General features: G+C 47.9%; 3 protein-coding genes across 6 annotated transcripts; 2 read left to right on the forward strand and 1 right to left on the reverse strand.

The window, feature by feature from the left end:
• Positions 1–45: 45 nt before the first annotated feature.
• Positions 46–6,969, forward strand: LOC136187380 (protein bark beetle-like). 4 transcript variants are annotated; one of them, XM_065974976.1, is made up of 8 exons: positions 46–245; positions 423–511; positions 566–717; positions 765–896; positions 1,046–1,150; positions 1,204–1,451; positions 1,640–1,737; positions 1,795–6,969. In XM_065974976.1, the coding sequence occupies exon 8, from the start codon at positions 3,389–3,391 to the stop codon at positions 5,813–5,815; it is 2,427 nt and encodes an 808-aa protein (XP_065831048.1). In that variant the 5' UTR covers positions 46–245; positions 423–511; positions 566–717; positions 765–896; positions 1,046–1,150; positions 1,204–1,451; positions 1,640–1,737; positions 1,795–3,388; the 3' UTR covers positions 5,816–6,969. The 4 variants fall into 4 exon arrangements, with proteins under 4 accessions (XP_065831048.1, XP_065831034.1, XP_065831041.1 ...); XM_065974962.1 differs by having other exon boundaries at positions 765–1,150; XM_065974969.1 differs by having other exon boundaries at positions 436–511; positions 765–1,150.
• Positions 6,970–7,677: 708 nt separating this feature from the next.
• On the reverse strand, positions 7,678–8,906 carry LOC136187429 (uncharacterized). The gene has a single exon (XM_065975030.1). The coding sequence runs from the start codon at positions 8,527–8,529 to the stop codon at positions 7,783–7,785; it is 747 nt and encodes a 248-aa protein (XP_065831102.1). The 5' UTR covers positions 8,530–8,906; the 3' UTR covers positions 7,678–7,782.
• A 1,494-nt stretch (positions 8,907–10,400) lies between these two features.
• Positions 10,401–15,863, forward strand: LOC136198929 (uncharacterized). The gene is made up of 4 exons (XM_065989034.1): positions 10,401–11,316; positions 11,370–13,127; positions 13,188–14,363; positions 14,842–15,863. The coding sequence occupies exons 1-4, from the start codon at positions 10,401–10,403 to the stop codon at positions 15,861–15,863; spliced, it is 4,872 nt and encodes a 1,623-aa protein (XP_065845106.1).
• The last annotated feature ends 700 nt before the right edge of the window (positions 15,864–16,563 follow it).

The raw sequence follows: 16,563 nt of genomic DNA on the forward strand, positions 1-16,563 counted from the left end.
GGTCAAACGCCCGTATCGCCTTTTTTGAGGGGGTGAAGTCGCCTTCGAATACGCACGTTTTCGAATGTCTTTCGAAGTCTCGCACAAGGACATGTTGTCAAGAAGATGTTGCGTTTGCGTACTGAGTGGGTGGAATCTCACATGAGGAGCCCACGCACTCGCTTGCACGCACGCTCGCATCTTGTGTGACTGCTCGCATTTTGCGTCGAGCCGGTGCATCTTTAGCCGTATTTGAAAGCCGTTCGGTAAGTTTACGCACGGAGAGAGCATAGATAGAAGAGAAAAAATACGATCTCGGATACCGGCTGTTGTCAACTGTAGCCACGCCCAGATTTTTTTACTTTTAGTTCCCTTTGCGTAAACTGTGTATAGTCGTTCGTCTACAGGTGCAGCTTTTCGTAACGCCCAACGTTTCTCTATAGGAGCTGCCTTTAGGGATCCATGGCTGTGACGTGGCTCCTCGTGGTGGTGGTGGCAGGCATTTGTGTGACCCTCTTTCCGTCTCAAATCTGTAAGTTCCCGCGCCTTTTTGGACTCCTGTGACTAATCTAAGCTTCTCACCTAGCGAGCATTGAAACTGAAATTGGGGGTGTGTACTCATCAGATACGCTGTTGACATTAGCCAAGAGTCCCTACGCAGTCACCAGCGACCTGACTGTGTCGAAGGGAACGGTGCTCACCATTGATTCAGGCGTGTATTCGAATTTTCAGGCTCGAGTTAGTCTCGTCGTGCAGCTTTTCGTAATGCAATGTTTTTTTTCCAGAGCTTTATTCGAGAGGAGCTGTCTTCAGGGATCCATTGCGTCGACGTCGTTGATGCGCTGCATCAGACCGAGAACCGTTTCGACGTCCGAAACGACGACGAAGAGCTGCGAGACGATTTCGGTCGAGTGCAGGTGAGCCACGTGGGCGTCGGCCGGATGTTGGCAGGGTTCGAGCAAACGCGATTGGGACGTCTCCTTGCACTGATCGATCTATTCGCGTCGCGGTCAACTATTTCCGATTTTTTTGGCTTGTTTTTCCCTTACCTGGCACGGAAGTATAGGCTTATGCGTTCGAGTTTCTGCACTCGAGAAAGTTCATCGAGCTGTCGCTTCTTCCTTTCCATCCGTTTCGCGCGATGCTGCCTTACAGTTCCATCAGCGACCAGGTACGATATCGAATTTTGATAAAAGTCGTCTGAAGACTCTATTGACCGTGCAGAACCTGAAGAAGCGACGTCGTACAGCGAAAATGAGCGAAGAAAATCTCAACAGTCCCGCTGTTCCGAATGTGTTTCGAACTCTCGCGCAGGGAAATGTTGTCAAGAGGATGTTGCGTTTGCGTACTGGGTGGGTGGCATCTCACATGAGGGGCCCACGCACTGTCTTGCACGCACGCTCGCATCTTGTGTGACTGCTCGCATCGTTTGTCGAGCCGATGCATCTTTAGTCGTCTTTGAAAGTCATTTGGTAAGCGTACGTACCGAGAGGGCATACATAGAAGGGAAATAAAGCAAGCATACCGTGTCACTGTAGCCACGCCCAGATTTTACTTCGAGTTTCCTTTGCGAGCGTACGCAGTGTAGAGTCGTTCGCCGAGAGAGATTAAGCACACGGTTTGCAGCTGCAGCATTTCGTAACGCCTAATGTTTCTCTAGAGCTTTATTCGAGAGGAGCTGTCTTGAGGGATCAATGGCGTTGACATGGCTCCTCGTGGTGGCAGGCATTTGTGCGACCCTCTTTTCTTCTCAAACCTGTAAGTTTCCACGCCTTTTTTTTTTTACCCTGTGACCAGTTTAAGCTGCTCTCCTAGTGAGTATTGAAACGGAAATCGGGGGTGTGTACTCATCAGATACGCTGTTGACGTCAGCCAAGAGTCCCTACGCAGTCACCAGCGACCTGACTGTGTCGAAAGGAACGACGCTAACCATCGAGTCTGGCGTGGATATGAATTTTCAGGCTCGAGTTCGTCTTGTCGTAAATGGAACCCTGAAAACCGTCGCGGGTTCACGTGATCGTTTAATCATTATGCGTCACAACGCGACTGTGGGAGTCGATTCGGCGGTTTTGCGTCTTGTGGGCGGCGCAACTCCTCGCGAAGGCCGAATCGAAGTATACGATGCGTCGAGCATGAAGTGGGGAACAGTGTGCAAATGATTCTTGGAACCAAAACAACGCCAAAGTCGTCTGCCGTCATCTTGGATTCAATGATCCAATAGGGTCTAACTATAGCACGAAGCTCTTTGGAGCTGGAACGGGAGACATTGGGCTTTCGAATGTTGACTGCGATGGCGTCGAGAATTCTCTTTTGGATTGCCGCGCTCAGAAGTGGAACAATAAATATTGGTGTTGTCTGCGGTGAAGGAAGCGTAGGATATTGGGGCGGAATCACGTTTGAAAGTGGAGGTGCCAAAGTGACAACTTCGTCATATGGAGTGATCTACTCGACATTGAGTGTGATGCAAAATGTTCAGATTTCGAATGCAGGCATTGTGCCTGATACGGTTCGTAGATCAACTCCAGATGCAAACGTGGCGGCCATCAGAGCGACGTCAGCTGTGGCCAAAATGACCAACGTGACAATTTTGGACAGTCGATTATCAGGGATTCAGCTCAATGATATCCACGCAGACATTGACTTTGAAGCAGTTACTGTTCTTAACTGCAGTGGAACGGGCTTGAATGGTCAGTCATCTCGCCGTCTTACGTGCTTGCGATGTCATTTTGAGAACTGTACTCAAGGCGGTATTAGTATTACCAGAATTCCCTTTCCTATTGGTCGACCGACTGTTAGCGTTCCCTCGCATGATTTTAGTTATTCGGGGAGTATGAATGGTGACAAAAAGTCATATTTTGTTGATGACGAGGGCGTCTACTTTAACTTTACAACAGCATCTACTAACTATTACCGCATTTTGGAGACTTCACCTGGTTACGGGTTGTCTGTTTCTTTTGACCGCTTATGGATCAACGGTTGGGGGTGTCTTCATGTGATGAATGGAGATACAGGGTACTCGCATTTAGATCGTTGCGCTACGTCGTCAATCGCAGACATAATAGCTGATTATCATCAATTGGTGATGTACTTTGATACATATCATTACTAGTACAATTCTGGCTTTACTGGCGACATCAAAGCGTACGTTTCTCGTTATCGATTGGACTCAAGACAAGTGAACCTTCTGAATTGCTCAACAATTCATTCAGTTTCTGGTTACGGACTTCGAGTTCAAGGGCCTCTTGGATCTCTTCTCGTTGCTGGACATAAAGCAATTGACAACGGACAAGGTGGCATACAGATCTCAGGAAACGGTTATTCCGTTCAGATAGACACCTCTGTAGTTCAATATGGCGTACGTGATTACAATTACAACCCCGGAATTGACTTGAATGGTTTTTTTTCACTGATGACACTTTCTAAATCACTCGTCAGTGACCATTACTATGGTGTCTTTTGGTATAGCAACGGAGCTGGTAATATGACCATGTTGAATAACATTCTCACCGGATCACGCACGGATTCTGGAAGGAGGTACATCTACGCAGGTCTCTACCTACGAAGTTATGAACCGTACACGTACGGCTGGAGATTGACTAAGGGTAAGGCAATTTCGTTTGAGGGAAATGTTGTTACTCGCATTGGAACCTCTCAGCAAAGCTCCTATGCAATGCATTTCTACGCGCATCACCAATACGGATATGTGGGGTCGTTTAACGTGAGAAACAACGTGTTTAGTCAAAACGGAGGCGGTTTCTATTATCATCAAGACTTTTACCTGGCGGACGAGAGTGCGATTTTTTCTGGAAACAGGTTTGAAGAGAACGACGTTGGATCCATCTCAAACGTTGTTGAGCTGAGTGCAAATGACAAGGGTCGCGTGATCATAGAAGGAAACACGTTTGTTCGTAACAAGGGAAAGTCCGTCGTTTTGTTGTCTCCTGAAACGTACTTCAATAGTGGAGTGCAAGTTCGAAACATCGCCTTATTCAGAAATAATACGTTGAAAAATAACGTTGTTTACAATGGAACAATAGCCTCTAAAACGTTTCCCAACTGCGTTCTTGAAGTGACAAGAAGTGTGAACGTAGAAGTCTATCACAACGTATTTGACAATCCAGGTTCTTCATATGATGTTGGAAATGGCGTCGAAGTAACGTCCTCCTTGGAGAGAATGAATTTTACACTTAACTATTGGAGTACAGATAACGAACTGATTATTCAGAACAGAATTTTTGATTTCGACGATTCGAGCTTCTTGGCTACAATCGACTACTTTCCCTTTCTGCTCTCTGCCGACCCATCTGACGTGGCAGGATCAAGTCATCCTAGAAACTACCCACTCTTCGTTACTCCATCTGGAGAGGTAGGAGGTCAGCTGAACGACTCTGTGACGTTGACAGCGGCTGGTTCTCCGTACCTGATCACGAGAGACGTCACGATTCTTCCAACAGGCTCACTTTCTATTGAAGCTGGCGTCGTCATCGAAGTCAAGGCCAATACAGGCATTTTGGTTGAAGGCAGTATGATGTCACTAGGAAGTTCAGTTAGTCCTGTTACATTTCGTGAACAATCTGTTGCGTCTGACGAGCGCAATGACGGCATATTTCGTATCTCTGACGGTTATGTTTCTGAAAACTACGAGTATGGGACGTTACAAATTAATTTTGATCAAGCGTGGCGATCAATTTGCCTACCCTCTAATGTCAGCAGAGATTACACGTCTTTATTCAAGCTTGCTAATTTAGCGTGTAAAAGGCTTGGCTACAAAGGAGGTTATGATTATTATGATGACTGGTATCCTTCTTTGGGAACTCTTATCATTACGAGGTTTAGCTGTCCGGGGAATGCCACCGATGTTTATAACTGCACCTTTAGTTCAGGACAATATTCGGCTTCAACTCGTTGCCTTGCAGTTTATCAGATCGAATGCTATGATTTGGTTGCACTGGACGATGACAGACAGTTTGGAGGATGGGCCGGAATTCGATTTTCTCCGACGTCAACAGTTCCCGTTTCAGGAAGCAGTCATGCATTGCCTTCGTCGGTGCTCCAGCATACATTGATTCAAGGGGCGGGAAGATGGAGAAGGCGAAATGTTCCTTCCGTGCGAGCCATACTGAAGTCACCCACGTTCGTTAACGTGACTATCAAAGATTCTGCGTCGACTGCTTTATCTTTCGAGTACCTTCACGAAGAAGTGAATATTACGGGATTGACTGTTGATGGAGGGCGTGGTGATGGAATAGCATTTTATGGTCCGAGGACACGAAATTTGACATTTCACGGGACTACAGTCAGAAACGTAACGGGTTCAGGAATTCGCATGTATCCTAGCTCTAGCTCACTGGGGGGATTGACGAACTATCAGTCAATTTGTTCTGTGCCAGCTGTTTTGAGCGTGAACATTGAGAATGGAACGTACTTCGGTTTACATCAGGACGATCATTTGGCTGGAATTTACTGCTCTGTCGAGCTTCGGGGTCCTCCCAATACCGTCTTGTCTCTGACGCTCGTTTCCGTTCAGCTCTATAATGACGATAGGCTTGTGTTAAGAAATGGACCATCAAGCTCTTCACCAATAATCACAAAGTACAGTGGTCACGATACGAATTCGATTGACGACAGCCTTTTGTCATCTGGCAATTCCGTCTTCGTTGACATCACTACAGGAAACAAAAGTAGTGCTCCTGGATTTGCTCTGTATTCTGTTGCCCTTTCAACCAAACCGGGTCGTCCCTTTACTCGTGTTAATGATCCTAATCTGTTCTCAGTCGGCACTGGAATTTACTTTCAAGCACCAATGACGACGTCTTTATCAGTAACGCAAGAATAGCAAATTGTTCGAATAACGGGATCTACAGTAGTTCCCATAACGGATTTTTTTCCTTGCGAAACAGCGTCATACGGCACTCTCATAGCAGAGGACTGTACATGTCGTATTTGCAAGGACACATCGAAATTTTGAATAACGAGGTAACTGGAAGCCTTGATCACGGAATCTACATCGATGGCTACGATCTATATAATAGTGGACAGCGCGTGATCGACTCTAATCGCGTGTCCAATAGTGGCAACATCGGTCTTTATTTGTACGGTTTCTTCTCCAGTCAATGGAACGTCACTAGAAACGTCTTTGATTCTAACAAAGATGGCGTTAGCGTTTATTCACTTGCAGGATTGAGTCGTCTGACGATTTCCGAAAATTTGTTTTCAGGCCAGACACGATATGGGCTGATTTTTGACCGCTCGTTGAACGCACTTGCTAGCATTGACGGAAACACGTTCGTCGGCCACCGTGGAAGTACGGGTGGAGCTATGCTTTTGCAGGGAACTGCTGAAAGTCTCAGCGTGACGCGAAATGTTTTTCACAGCAATAGTGGAAAGTACGTTGTCAAACTATCTCCTTACGAATTTACAACGTCACCATTTTTGTTTCAAAACAATCGTCTTCTGAACAATACTGTGAATTCTACTGAATTATACGCTGTGGATTACGGCCATCCTGCTGGGGCTGTTGTATCTATGTCGTCTCAGATTACCATGGCAAACAATGAGTTTAACAATCCAGAATCACAGTTTGAACTCGGTATCCAACTTCCAGTTCAAAGTTCGTCAGAGTTGTCGGTAAACGTCAGCAGAAACTATTGGGGAACGGCGAATGAAGCTGCTATTCGTGACCGTATCGTGGACTTTGGATACTGCTCTCGACTTGCCAATGCTGAATTTTTTCCTTATCTTACGTCTCCATTTGGCCCGGCTGTGTCACTCTTTGCATCCAGAGATACTTCCATACTGAGACCGAATTCGATCCTTCGAGGACGTGTTTCTACTAGCACGACTATTTCCATGTCTGGTAGTCCGTATACAGTTGTGGGCGATATCACAGTTCTTCCTGGACAAACTTTGAAAGTAGAAGCTGGTGTTGAGCTTAGATTCACTGCTAACACAGGAATATTGGTCGAAGGTCGTCTAAGGCCTGATATAAGAGTTCTTGCTCGATTTCGTTGGTGTCCCAAAGTCCATTCGCAACCAAAGTCAGAAAAAAAATCCTTCCTTTTTTACAGTAGCCTAAATCATCGTCGTCTATTTTGTATAAAATAGGCCTTTGAAAGAGCTTTCGAATGGTATATAGTTTGTAGGGGTTTATGTCAAGGGAAAAGGTAGTAAAAAATCCCGTCCCAAAAGCAGACCCGACCACGAGTAGACGAGGTCTAATCGAATTAGTGCCTCTAGCGTCCGTGCAATCGTCGTACCTGTCCTTTTACCTGCGTTTCTCTTTTGGATAGCCCACTCCTTCCAGCCTGTCCGCGGTTTGTTCCATTGCCGCGTTTCTCTGGGACAGCTGTCCCAAACCCAATGTCGTGACTCTACGTTTGCGATGCAGCTAGTGCGATGAATCGCGGCGCGATCGAGTCTCCACGAGATGCACTCGTAGTGAAGATAACAACATGCGAAAGGCAAAGAGAACTTTCACTATGGCGTTTTCGCCAGACAACTTTCTCGAGAATATTACACGCGTGCTAAGTTCTTTAGGGAACGATAGTAGGTGCAAGTAGTAAAGCGTTGGTTCGCTAGTATTTTTTTCTATACGAGGGGCCCCGCTCTATAGTCTTTTATCCAAACCCGGTTTTGAGAATCATACTAAAAACCTGTCTACTCTCTTTCTTAGCACCATGCACCCCAGCACTCTTTTTGCATCATAAAATATATTTGACTAGAGCAAACAAGACATTGAACAGAGACTTTAACTAAAAGACAGAGATAATGTTTAGCCACCCTTAGCCACAGCGTTCTGGATTCTCAGATTTGGATGCCTTTAATTTCGGTTTTGGCACGGTCTCCCAACTTTGCGCGGACTTGTTCGCGGACTCCGCCATATATATCTTCATTCAACTCGAATTGACTGACACTCATGTACATAGACATAGAGCTAGAGTCGAATTTGATACCCAATACGTCTAGAATCTCTCTCTTCCCATTGAATTGAGAGGCAAGGAAGTGCATGGCAGCACCTCCTCTGGTACCTATGTAGGCGTCGCTGATTTGAAAGGTTGCGTTCGTGCCACTTGCCGCCTTTTTGTTGAAGAGAAAATTTGATTCGACATTCTGGGGATCCTTCAAAGAATTCAGAATGATTTCTAAATCTTTTATCTGCTCCGCGCTCAGAATAGATGAAAGAAGATTCAAAATAATTTCAGACAGCTTTTGTCCTAATTTGCCGTGAATTTCGGAGAAATCGAGCTTCTCTGATCGCCAGCCAATCAATGACATAACACGCATGTACTCGCGGTACCATTCTACCGAGTGTCCTTTGTCTTTAGAATCAGCTGCCAGTTGAGCAAGAAGAGTTGAATATGCAACGTCAGTCTGTTGCTGCGGTGACAAGGACTTTTCTTGGCGCATGACAGAACCTCCAATAACCTTGCCTTCAGTATCACCTTCGGAGTACCGCACTTCTCTTTCGTCGGGTGCAGTATGATGCTCTACCGGAGGTAGTTCGATTTGATCAATAAGATCACAACGCTCAGCAATGCCCAAAGATGCCATTTCTTCAAGTAACAAGAAACTGCAATGATTAGGCTCTAGATGGGTTCTCTTTATATAGAGAAACGGTAGGTACGTGCGCTAAGGAAGTGGTAACAGGAGACACGTCACCTTTTCTCATCCACGTATGCGGAAGCGACGGCATCTTGCGTGAATATTCCAAGAAGTGCTTCCACAATAACAGCTGTCGCGAGGAAGAGGGTGGGCCCGGAGAGAGGGAAGATATCATGAGCGCCATCTGACGCATCGCATGAGGGATTCACGCCACCAATGGCACGTTTTCTCTTCCTCTTTTTAGAATTCTTTTCGCTAATAAACGCGGCGGTGTTAGTGCGTTTGTCTTGTGTAAAGCAAGCTGGAATTGACACGACGTAGCCTCGGTTCCAGACCCCCTCTCCCCCGGATGTTACCGATCCTTGGAGAGAGGGTCTGGTACGGTACCGCCCCTTTTACACCTGTAACTCCGCCTATTATGACGTATGGGAACAGTATCTTCCCATAATTTACGGAGCTTCGTACGGGGCCTGCGTTTCCAATACGGGACGTCGCGTTTTCGCCTTCAAATTTCGCCGCCGGACGCAGCCGAAACCGCGCGTCGATCGCGCCGATGCGCTCCGAACGCCCTTCCGCGCAATCGATTGAACGCGCGATCGTCGGGACCCCCGCCGCGGATCCTCCTCCGCCGCCGCTTTCCCGATCCGCCGATCGCGCCCGAATTCCGAACGCGACGTCTCGCGCGGGTTCTCCATCGGTCCGCATCGACCGATCGCCGCCGCGAAGTCGCGTTTCGTCTCAATGCGTGTCGCCTTAGAGTGCGCTATGCATATTTTTTCCGCCGCCATCTTCCTTTGTCTTTCCGTTTTTCGATGGCTTCTTCTGCGCGAAAGCGGCCTCGCAGCGAGCTTCCAGCGACTCCTGGTAGAGTGCACTGCCCTTGCAATAGGTGCACTGGCTAATTAACGGGCATCCTTAGAACGCCACTCTCCCTCTATACGGGCGAAACCGAGTGACGATCACAATTACGCAGCGACAGGATTTTTTGTTGGGCCATTGCGTTTGGGCGATCATAACTACGTTCGTAACTACGTTCGGAGGACTGCCAGATATCTCAATTTTGGCCGGCGCGCGCGTGCTCCGTCTCCTCAATTTCCCGCTCTGCTTTCTTCTGCTTCACCCGCTTTGTGAGCGTGCATTATCTAATCACACCACGCAATATTAACAGGTTTTTTTTCTCCCCAATGAATGATTTGCATTAGGCCACCCCTTGGGTCTCCGTCGTCCGGTCTGTCTCCATCAAGTCTTTCCTGCGCTTCTTCGTAGGGAATTCATAAAAGTTTAGTCGAAATGTCCACCAGATCTGTTTTTGCCCAGTGTCGACATCGCGCAATCATTTCCGCCGACGTCCAGTCTGCAGCCACCTATCGCTAATCCTTTCCCCAGGCAAACCCGGCACTTTTGCCAAGTCCAAAGCTCATCTTATTTTGCAGTTTTTTTGCACGAAGGTTTTCGATTTTCTCTCCCGCGCGCTTGCAAATTTTCCAATCCCTACCTCGCCTGCCTTCTCGCGTTCATTCCGAGCCAGTGAGAATGTCGCCCGTCTTTCGTTCGTCGTCCGCCATTCCGGCCCAGTCGCAGACACTGAACTCTACCTCCTCTGCACGTGACACGTACGCGGCAATTGTCCTCACGATTTTAATTGAAAGTTATCATATAGTGTACATTCTGCGTCTGCAACCGTCGTCGCACGCCCGGTCCCGCGCGCGGTTGTCCGTCCCGAAATGCCGAATAGACCTGCAGCAAGCTACTCTCCCCAAAATTCTCCTTCTCCTAATTTTGTCGGTACTTTGAGTGTTTCCTGCTCATTCTGCGGAGCAATGAGATGGCCTGCTGAAAGAGCAACGTTGTGTTGCAAAAATGGGAAGGTTAAGTTGCCTCTTCTCGCTGATCCTCCAGAGGACTACGAAGGTCTCTTTTCTTCCGAGACGGAAGAAAGTCGTCATTTTTTAAATGACATCCGGCAGTACAACTGCGCATTTCAGATGACGTCCATGGGAGGATACGCCCCGTTTCGCCAAACAGGCTGGAATCCCTCTTTTGTCGTCAAAGGACAGATCTATCATCGAATAGGCAGCCTTTTGCCGGCTCCAGGCCAGACTCCGCAATTTGCCCAAATTTATTTTGTCCAAAATGATCGAGAACAAACGACGTTGCGGCAGCAGATAGTTCCTACTCTTCGCGAAGATATACTTGACTTTCTTCAAAATAAGCTTCACCATTTGAACACTTACGTTAGGACTTTCAGACAAATGGATCTCTCTGCCGTGGAAAACTACGTCATTGTCATAGACGCCGACAAAAGGCCGTCAGCCGAACATCGTAGAAGATTCAATTTGCCTGAATGCAGCGAAATCGCCGTTGTGCTTACGGAATCCGAACGCGGCTACCGAGATATCGTTCTGACGCGCCACGATGGAACTTTACACCGAATAAACGAATGCCACCGAAGTTACGACGCCTTGCAGTATCCCCTTCTCCATCTCTTTGGAGAGGACGGCTATCATCAAGAGGAGTGCGAGCAGCACCAAACGCCAATGACGTTCTACTGTCATCGAATTATGTACAGGCCGCACCACTCTTCCAATATACTTTTAAAAGGCAAGATTCTATTTCAGCAATACGTCGTCGACATGTACTGTAAGGTCGAAACGCAACGATTGAGGTTCATACGGCGCGAACAAACGCTCCTGCGCGCAGAATCGTACACGACACTACGAGACAGCCTCGCTTCCGGTAAGATGCCCGTGCACGTCCATTAGACGTCCCACAAGAAAACACCTTTTTAGAAGTCGACGCGGCACAGCTCGGTCGAAGAGTCGTTCTGCCTTCCTCATTTACGGGCAGTCCGCGCTATCTGCACGAAAGGGTTCAAGACGCCATGACATACGTTCGGAAGTACCACAAGCCGGACATCTTTACAACTTTTACCTGCAATCCCAAGTGGCGAGAGATTTCAGAAACTTTACTTCCTAATCAATCCAGTCACGACCGCCCAGACTTAGTATCGCGCGTCTTTCACATGAAACTGAAAGATTTCATCAAAGACTTGACAAAGAATGCGGTTTTCGGCAAACCGAAAGCGCACCTCTATTCCGTTGAATACCAAAAGCGAGGCCTTCCCCACGCCCACGTCCTCCTCTGGCTCGAGGAAAGGATTCACTTACAGGAAATCGATTCGATTATTTCTGCAGAAATTGCCAGTAAAGACGACGACCCTGAATTGCACAGAATCATTCTCAGTCATATGGTCCACGGTCCCTGCGGCCCGCAGAATCCTCGCTCCCCCTGCATGCAGAACGGACTTTGCTCCAAGCACTACCCGAGAGAATTTCTTTCTGAAACTCTTTGCGGCAACGACGGCTACCCTGAATATCGCAGACGATCGAAAGAAGAAGGAGGCTTCGAAGAAGAGAAGCGAACCCAAAACGGCTCTTTCGTTATCGACAATCGGTGGGTTGTTCCCCATAATCGTTATCTCTGCAAGAAATACGACGCTCACATCAACGTCGAATACTGTTCGAGCATCAGAAGTATTCAATACGTTCTGAAGTACGTGCACAAGGGCTGCGACATGGCTTCATTCGCACTCCAAAGACCTAACCCGCGAGATGAAATTGACGTTTTTCGCGCAGCGCGCTACATTGGCCCGTCCGAAGCCTGCTGGCGTTTGTTCGACTTTCCAATCCACGAGAGATATCCTCCAGTTCAAACTCTCCATGTTCACACCAGCGACGACCGACAAATAGTCTTCACACCGGAAAACGCTCGCCAGCGAGCTGAAGACCCTCCCGACACAACACTCACCGCATTTTTTAAACTGTGCGCCACCTACTACAGTAACGACAACGCTCAGTTCACCGACATCGATCGACAGTTCGTTGCTAACCTGTTATATTCCGAAGTTCCACAGTATTTTACTTGGAATTCCGGCAAGCATCAATGGATGAAACGGAAAAAAGGTGCCGAAATCCGTCACAACGGTGCAACGACTTCTTTTCTCCAAACGCAAATGATCGGTCGCATCTACACCGTCCACCCCAAGCAAGAAGAAAGATTCTTCGTGAGGCTGCTCCTGAACACCGTCAAGGGTCCTAAAAGCTTTACAGACCTCAGAACTGTTCGCGGAAACGTCGCCTCTTCCTTCAAGCAAGCATGCAAAGATCTCCACCTCTTAGAAGACGACAATCACTGGATTATGTGCATGAGTGAAGCGAGCGAGAGCCGTCATTCATCGGCGCTTCGTGTTCTTTTTGCCGTTCTACTCGCCTCCTGCCAATTAACAGACGCTCTTCAAATGTGGATGCGCTTTCGAAATGACATGGCAGACGACATACGCTATCAGTTCGAAACCGGATCTGCCAACGGCCCCATACAGCCACCTCCGGCGGCGACTCGGCGCCCCGCCGCGCCGCGTACCCCGATGCCGTTTACCGACCAAATCTACAATCACGCACTCCTCCTCCTTCAAAAGACGCTCAATTCAATGGGAGGAAATCTTCTTTCAGCCTACGGTCTACCTACTCCCGACAACACACACTCCCAAGGTTTTTACATTCTCTTATTAGCGTAGGGGTTAAGTAATGATGAACTTCTTTCTCATCCAGACCATTCCTCTTCCCGCTACCTTGAGGAAATCTCCTACGACCTACCCCAACTCGACGAGCACATACTCCTACACGAACCTATGCTCAACACCGAACAACGACAGCTCTACACTACCATCTTGGCTAAACTTCAAAGCAACGAAAGCGGAATACTATTCATCGACGCGCCCGGTGGAACGGGAAAAACATTTCTCATAAACCTCATCCTCGCCAAAGTTCGCTCTTTCCGGCAAATCGCCTTAGCTACCGCCAGCAGCGGCATAGCAGCGCAATTGCTTGCGGGAGGCCGAACTGCCCATTCCACGTTTCACATTCCTTTAAATTTAAACTCGACTGACCTCCCCGTCTGCAACGTCTCGCGATCTTCTGGCCTGGCACGGCTATTTCAAGAAGCGAAAATTGCTTTTTGGGACGAAGCGTCGATGATACACAAAAAAGCGCTTGAAGCCGTAGACCGAACGCTACGCGACGTTCGCCAAAATGATGACATAATGGGTGGGCTCCTATTCGTCCTATCCGGCGACTTCCGCCAAATATTGCCTGTCATTCCAAGAGGAACGAGAGCCAATGAAGTGCACAGCTGCCTCAAATCGTCCGTTCTATGGTGTTCCGTCGAAACCCACTATCTCACTACCAACATGAGAGCGAGAACCAGTTCACTCGACACCGAAACGACACAGCATTTTTCCGAACAGCTACTCCGAATTGGCAACGGCGACACCCAGACAGCGGATAACAAAGACATACAGATAACACCCGAACTCGCCGTCCTCGCCGAAACACCACAGCAGCTCATAGACGAAATCTATCCGGAGTTGTCGGCTCACGCAACAGACTCTGACTGGTTGTGCCAACGAGCAATTCTCGCTCCGCACAACGAAACCGTCAATGCCATCAACAATCGGCTTCTCGACGAATTTCCCGGCGAGCATTCGCAATTCCTCTCAATCGACACGGCCCTATCCGATGAAGAATCTACCATGTATCCCACAGAATTTCTCAACACGATCGAAGTATCAGGATTTCCTCCCTACGTTCTTAACCTCAAAATAGGAGCGCCCGTCATCCTAATACGAAACATCAGTCCTCCTCAATTGTGCAACGGAACTCGATGCGTCGTCCGCCGCCTCACCACAAACTGCGTGGAACTGAACGTCGTCACAGGACCCGCTAAAGGCACTACTGCCTTTCTTCCCCGCATTCCTCTTACGACATCGAACGTCGACGACCCTACTACGGCATTTCAATTTCGCCGACTGCAATTTCCGTGTAAATTGTCATTCGCTATGACGGTAAACAAAAGTCAAGGACAAACCTTACAGAAAGCCGGTTTACACTTGGAACATCCGTGCTTTTCGCACGGGCAGTTTTACGTCGCCGTATCCAGAGTAGGATCAAAAGAAAACCTCTCTATTTTTTGCTGCGGTGGCGTCACTCACAATGTTGTATATAAAGAAGTGTTATGAACGTCATTGACTTTTCCGGGCTTTCCGTAGCATACCATCGTAACGCGCGCTTCCCCTTTGTTCTACAACGTCTACATTCTTCGCCGAACATTCTTTCGCTGCTTCTTTCGCCCAAACGTCCTCCATGTCCCGAAAGCGTCTACACCCAACCACGATCACACCAAAAGAAGTGCAAGCTCTCTCGCAAGGGACAGTCGCCGACGTCGAAGGACAAGTCGTCGCCCTGTCACCGAAGAAGCAAGGGCCCGCCAAGACGTACTACCGAGCCTCCGTCGCCGACAACCACTCGCGCGTCTCACTCACCTTATTTTCCGACAAGACTGCGGACGTTCTCAGCAAAATGAAAGAACAAAAAGCTTCCGTCCTCCTCAAAAACGTAACCGTATCGCAATCAACATCTTCCGATACAAAACACCTTCTCTTCGATCGCAAAAGCGAAGTCCAACCGTCGACTAAAACCTTTTCTCCTCAACCGTTCGACGACGCGTCCTTCGGATCGACTCCCGTCCCGAAACAAATCACTCTTGACCAGCTACCCGCACAAGCCACCTGGCAACGAATCACGACGAAAATCAAAGTGTTGGACGTCTCGCCCAAAACGAACGTCGGCCAATCGAAAGTCCTTCAAAACGTCGCCGTTAGCGATAGCACCGGCACTGCCTCACTCACCCTATGGTCGGCCTTTCTCGAAACGTTGGTTGTCGGAAAATCGTACGAGCTTAAGAATTTCATTGTGTCCACGTTCGACGACGAGAAAACAATTTCATCTCCATTCAAGCACGGCGTTGTCAACGAAATCAACGAAGTGGAAGACGCCCTGCCCCTCGAAGAACCAATCACTAAAACCACCGAAATAACAAACGTCACCATCACCAACATCTCCCACTACTCCTACAATCTCAAGTGCCCAAAATGCAAGAAAGGGAACGTCGACGTTCTTGAGCAAAACCCGGTGTTAGGCAAATGCACCACTTTCGCTTGCAAAACTCTTTCAAAAATCGAAAAATGTGCCATCCAAATTTCAGCTACCATCGACGTCGACGTTGACGACAAGCCCTTTCCCAACTCTCTCAACGTCTATGACGACGTTGTCAGAGTCATCGCCGACGTTCCTTCGGGACACTTCGACGACGAACGCCTCATCACCGCGTCTGCCTTCAACGCTAAGTACAACGACAGATTCATCATCACCGAGGCCTCTCGCGACTAACTCAATCAACATTCTTGCTTTGCCCGTTGGCCTTTTCGGAGTTCATTCTAATTCAAGTTCGCTGCCCGTTCGCAGCCGATTTCAAATATCTTTCACTGCCCCTTTCTGGCAGCCATTCTCAAGTTCAAAAATAGTATCAGCCAACCGTTCAGCTGACACTATTATATATTAATAATTAACAAACAAAAAAGTTTCTTTTGCTTTCTTTTCTTCTTCTGTTTCAAATAAAGAACGCACGACAAACACTACACACACATATCACAAAAACCCGTTCATAGAACGGGTAAATCAGCTAGTAGAGCTTATGCACAACGTCACAGACCAATGGTAGCGCGCGCAACTGAGTGGCAGAAACGTAAGAGCGGCGTATGGCCGCACCCACAGAAACCCTCGTCGCAGCTTAACTGCGCTAAAGAAGGGTTTTGTACTTTTGTAAAGTGAAGTTAATAAGACAACAGACATTTTAAAGCGTGCTTCGTTTTTCGGGGACCCTTGTGAAGTTTTCGCGTCTCAGCTCGTTGCAAACAAAACTTGTTGCTTGATTTAGAGGATGTAACATTAGAAACTTGAATTCGAACTGATAGTTGTCTGAAAGGGCGATTGGTTTAGCGTCTAAGGCGCAGTAAGCTACTTTTTCATCTGAATGAGCTAGTAAAGCCTTCAGAATTAGTGTTTTCACACCGGTAGGTACGCCAGAATG

This window comes from Oscarella lobularis, chromosome 1, assembly GCF_947507565.1.
Source record: "Oscarella lobularis chromosome 1, ooOscLobu1.1, whole genome shotgun sequence".
Taxonomy (NCBI): domain Eukaryota; kingdom Metazoa; phylum Porifera; class Homoscleromorpha; order Homosclerophorida; family Oscarellidae; genus Oscarella; species Oscarella lobularis.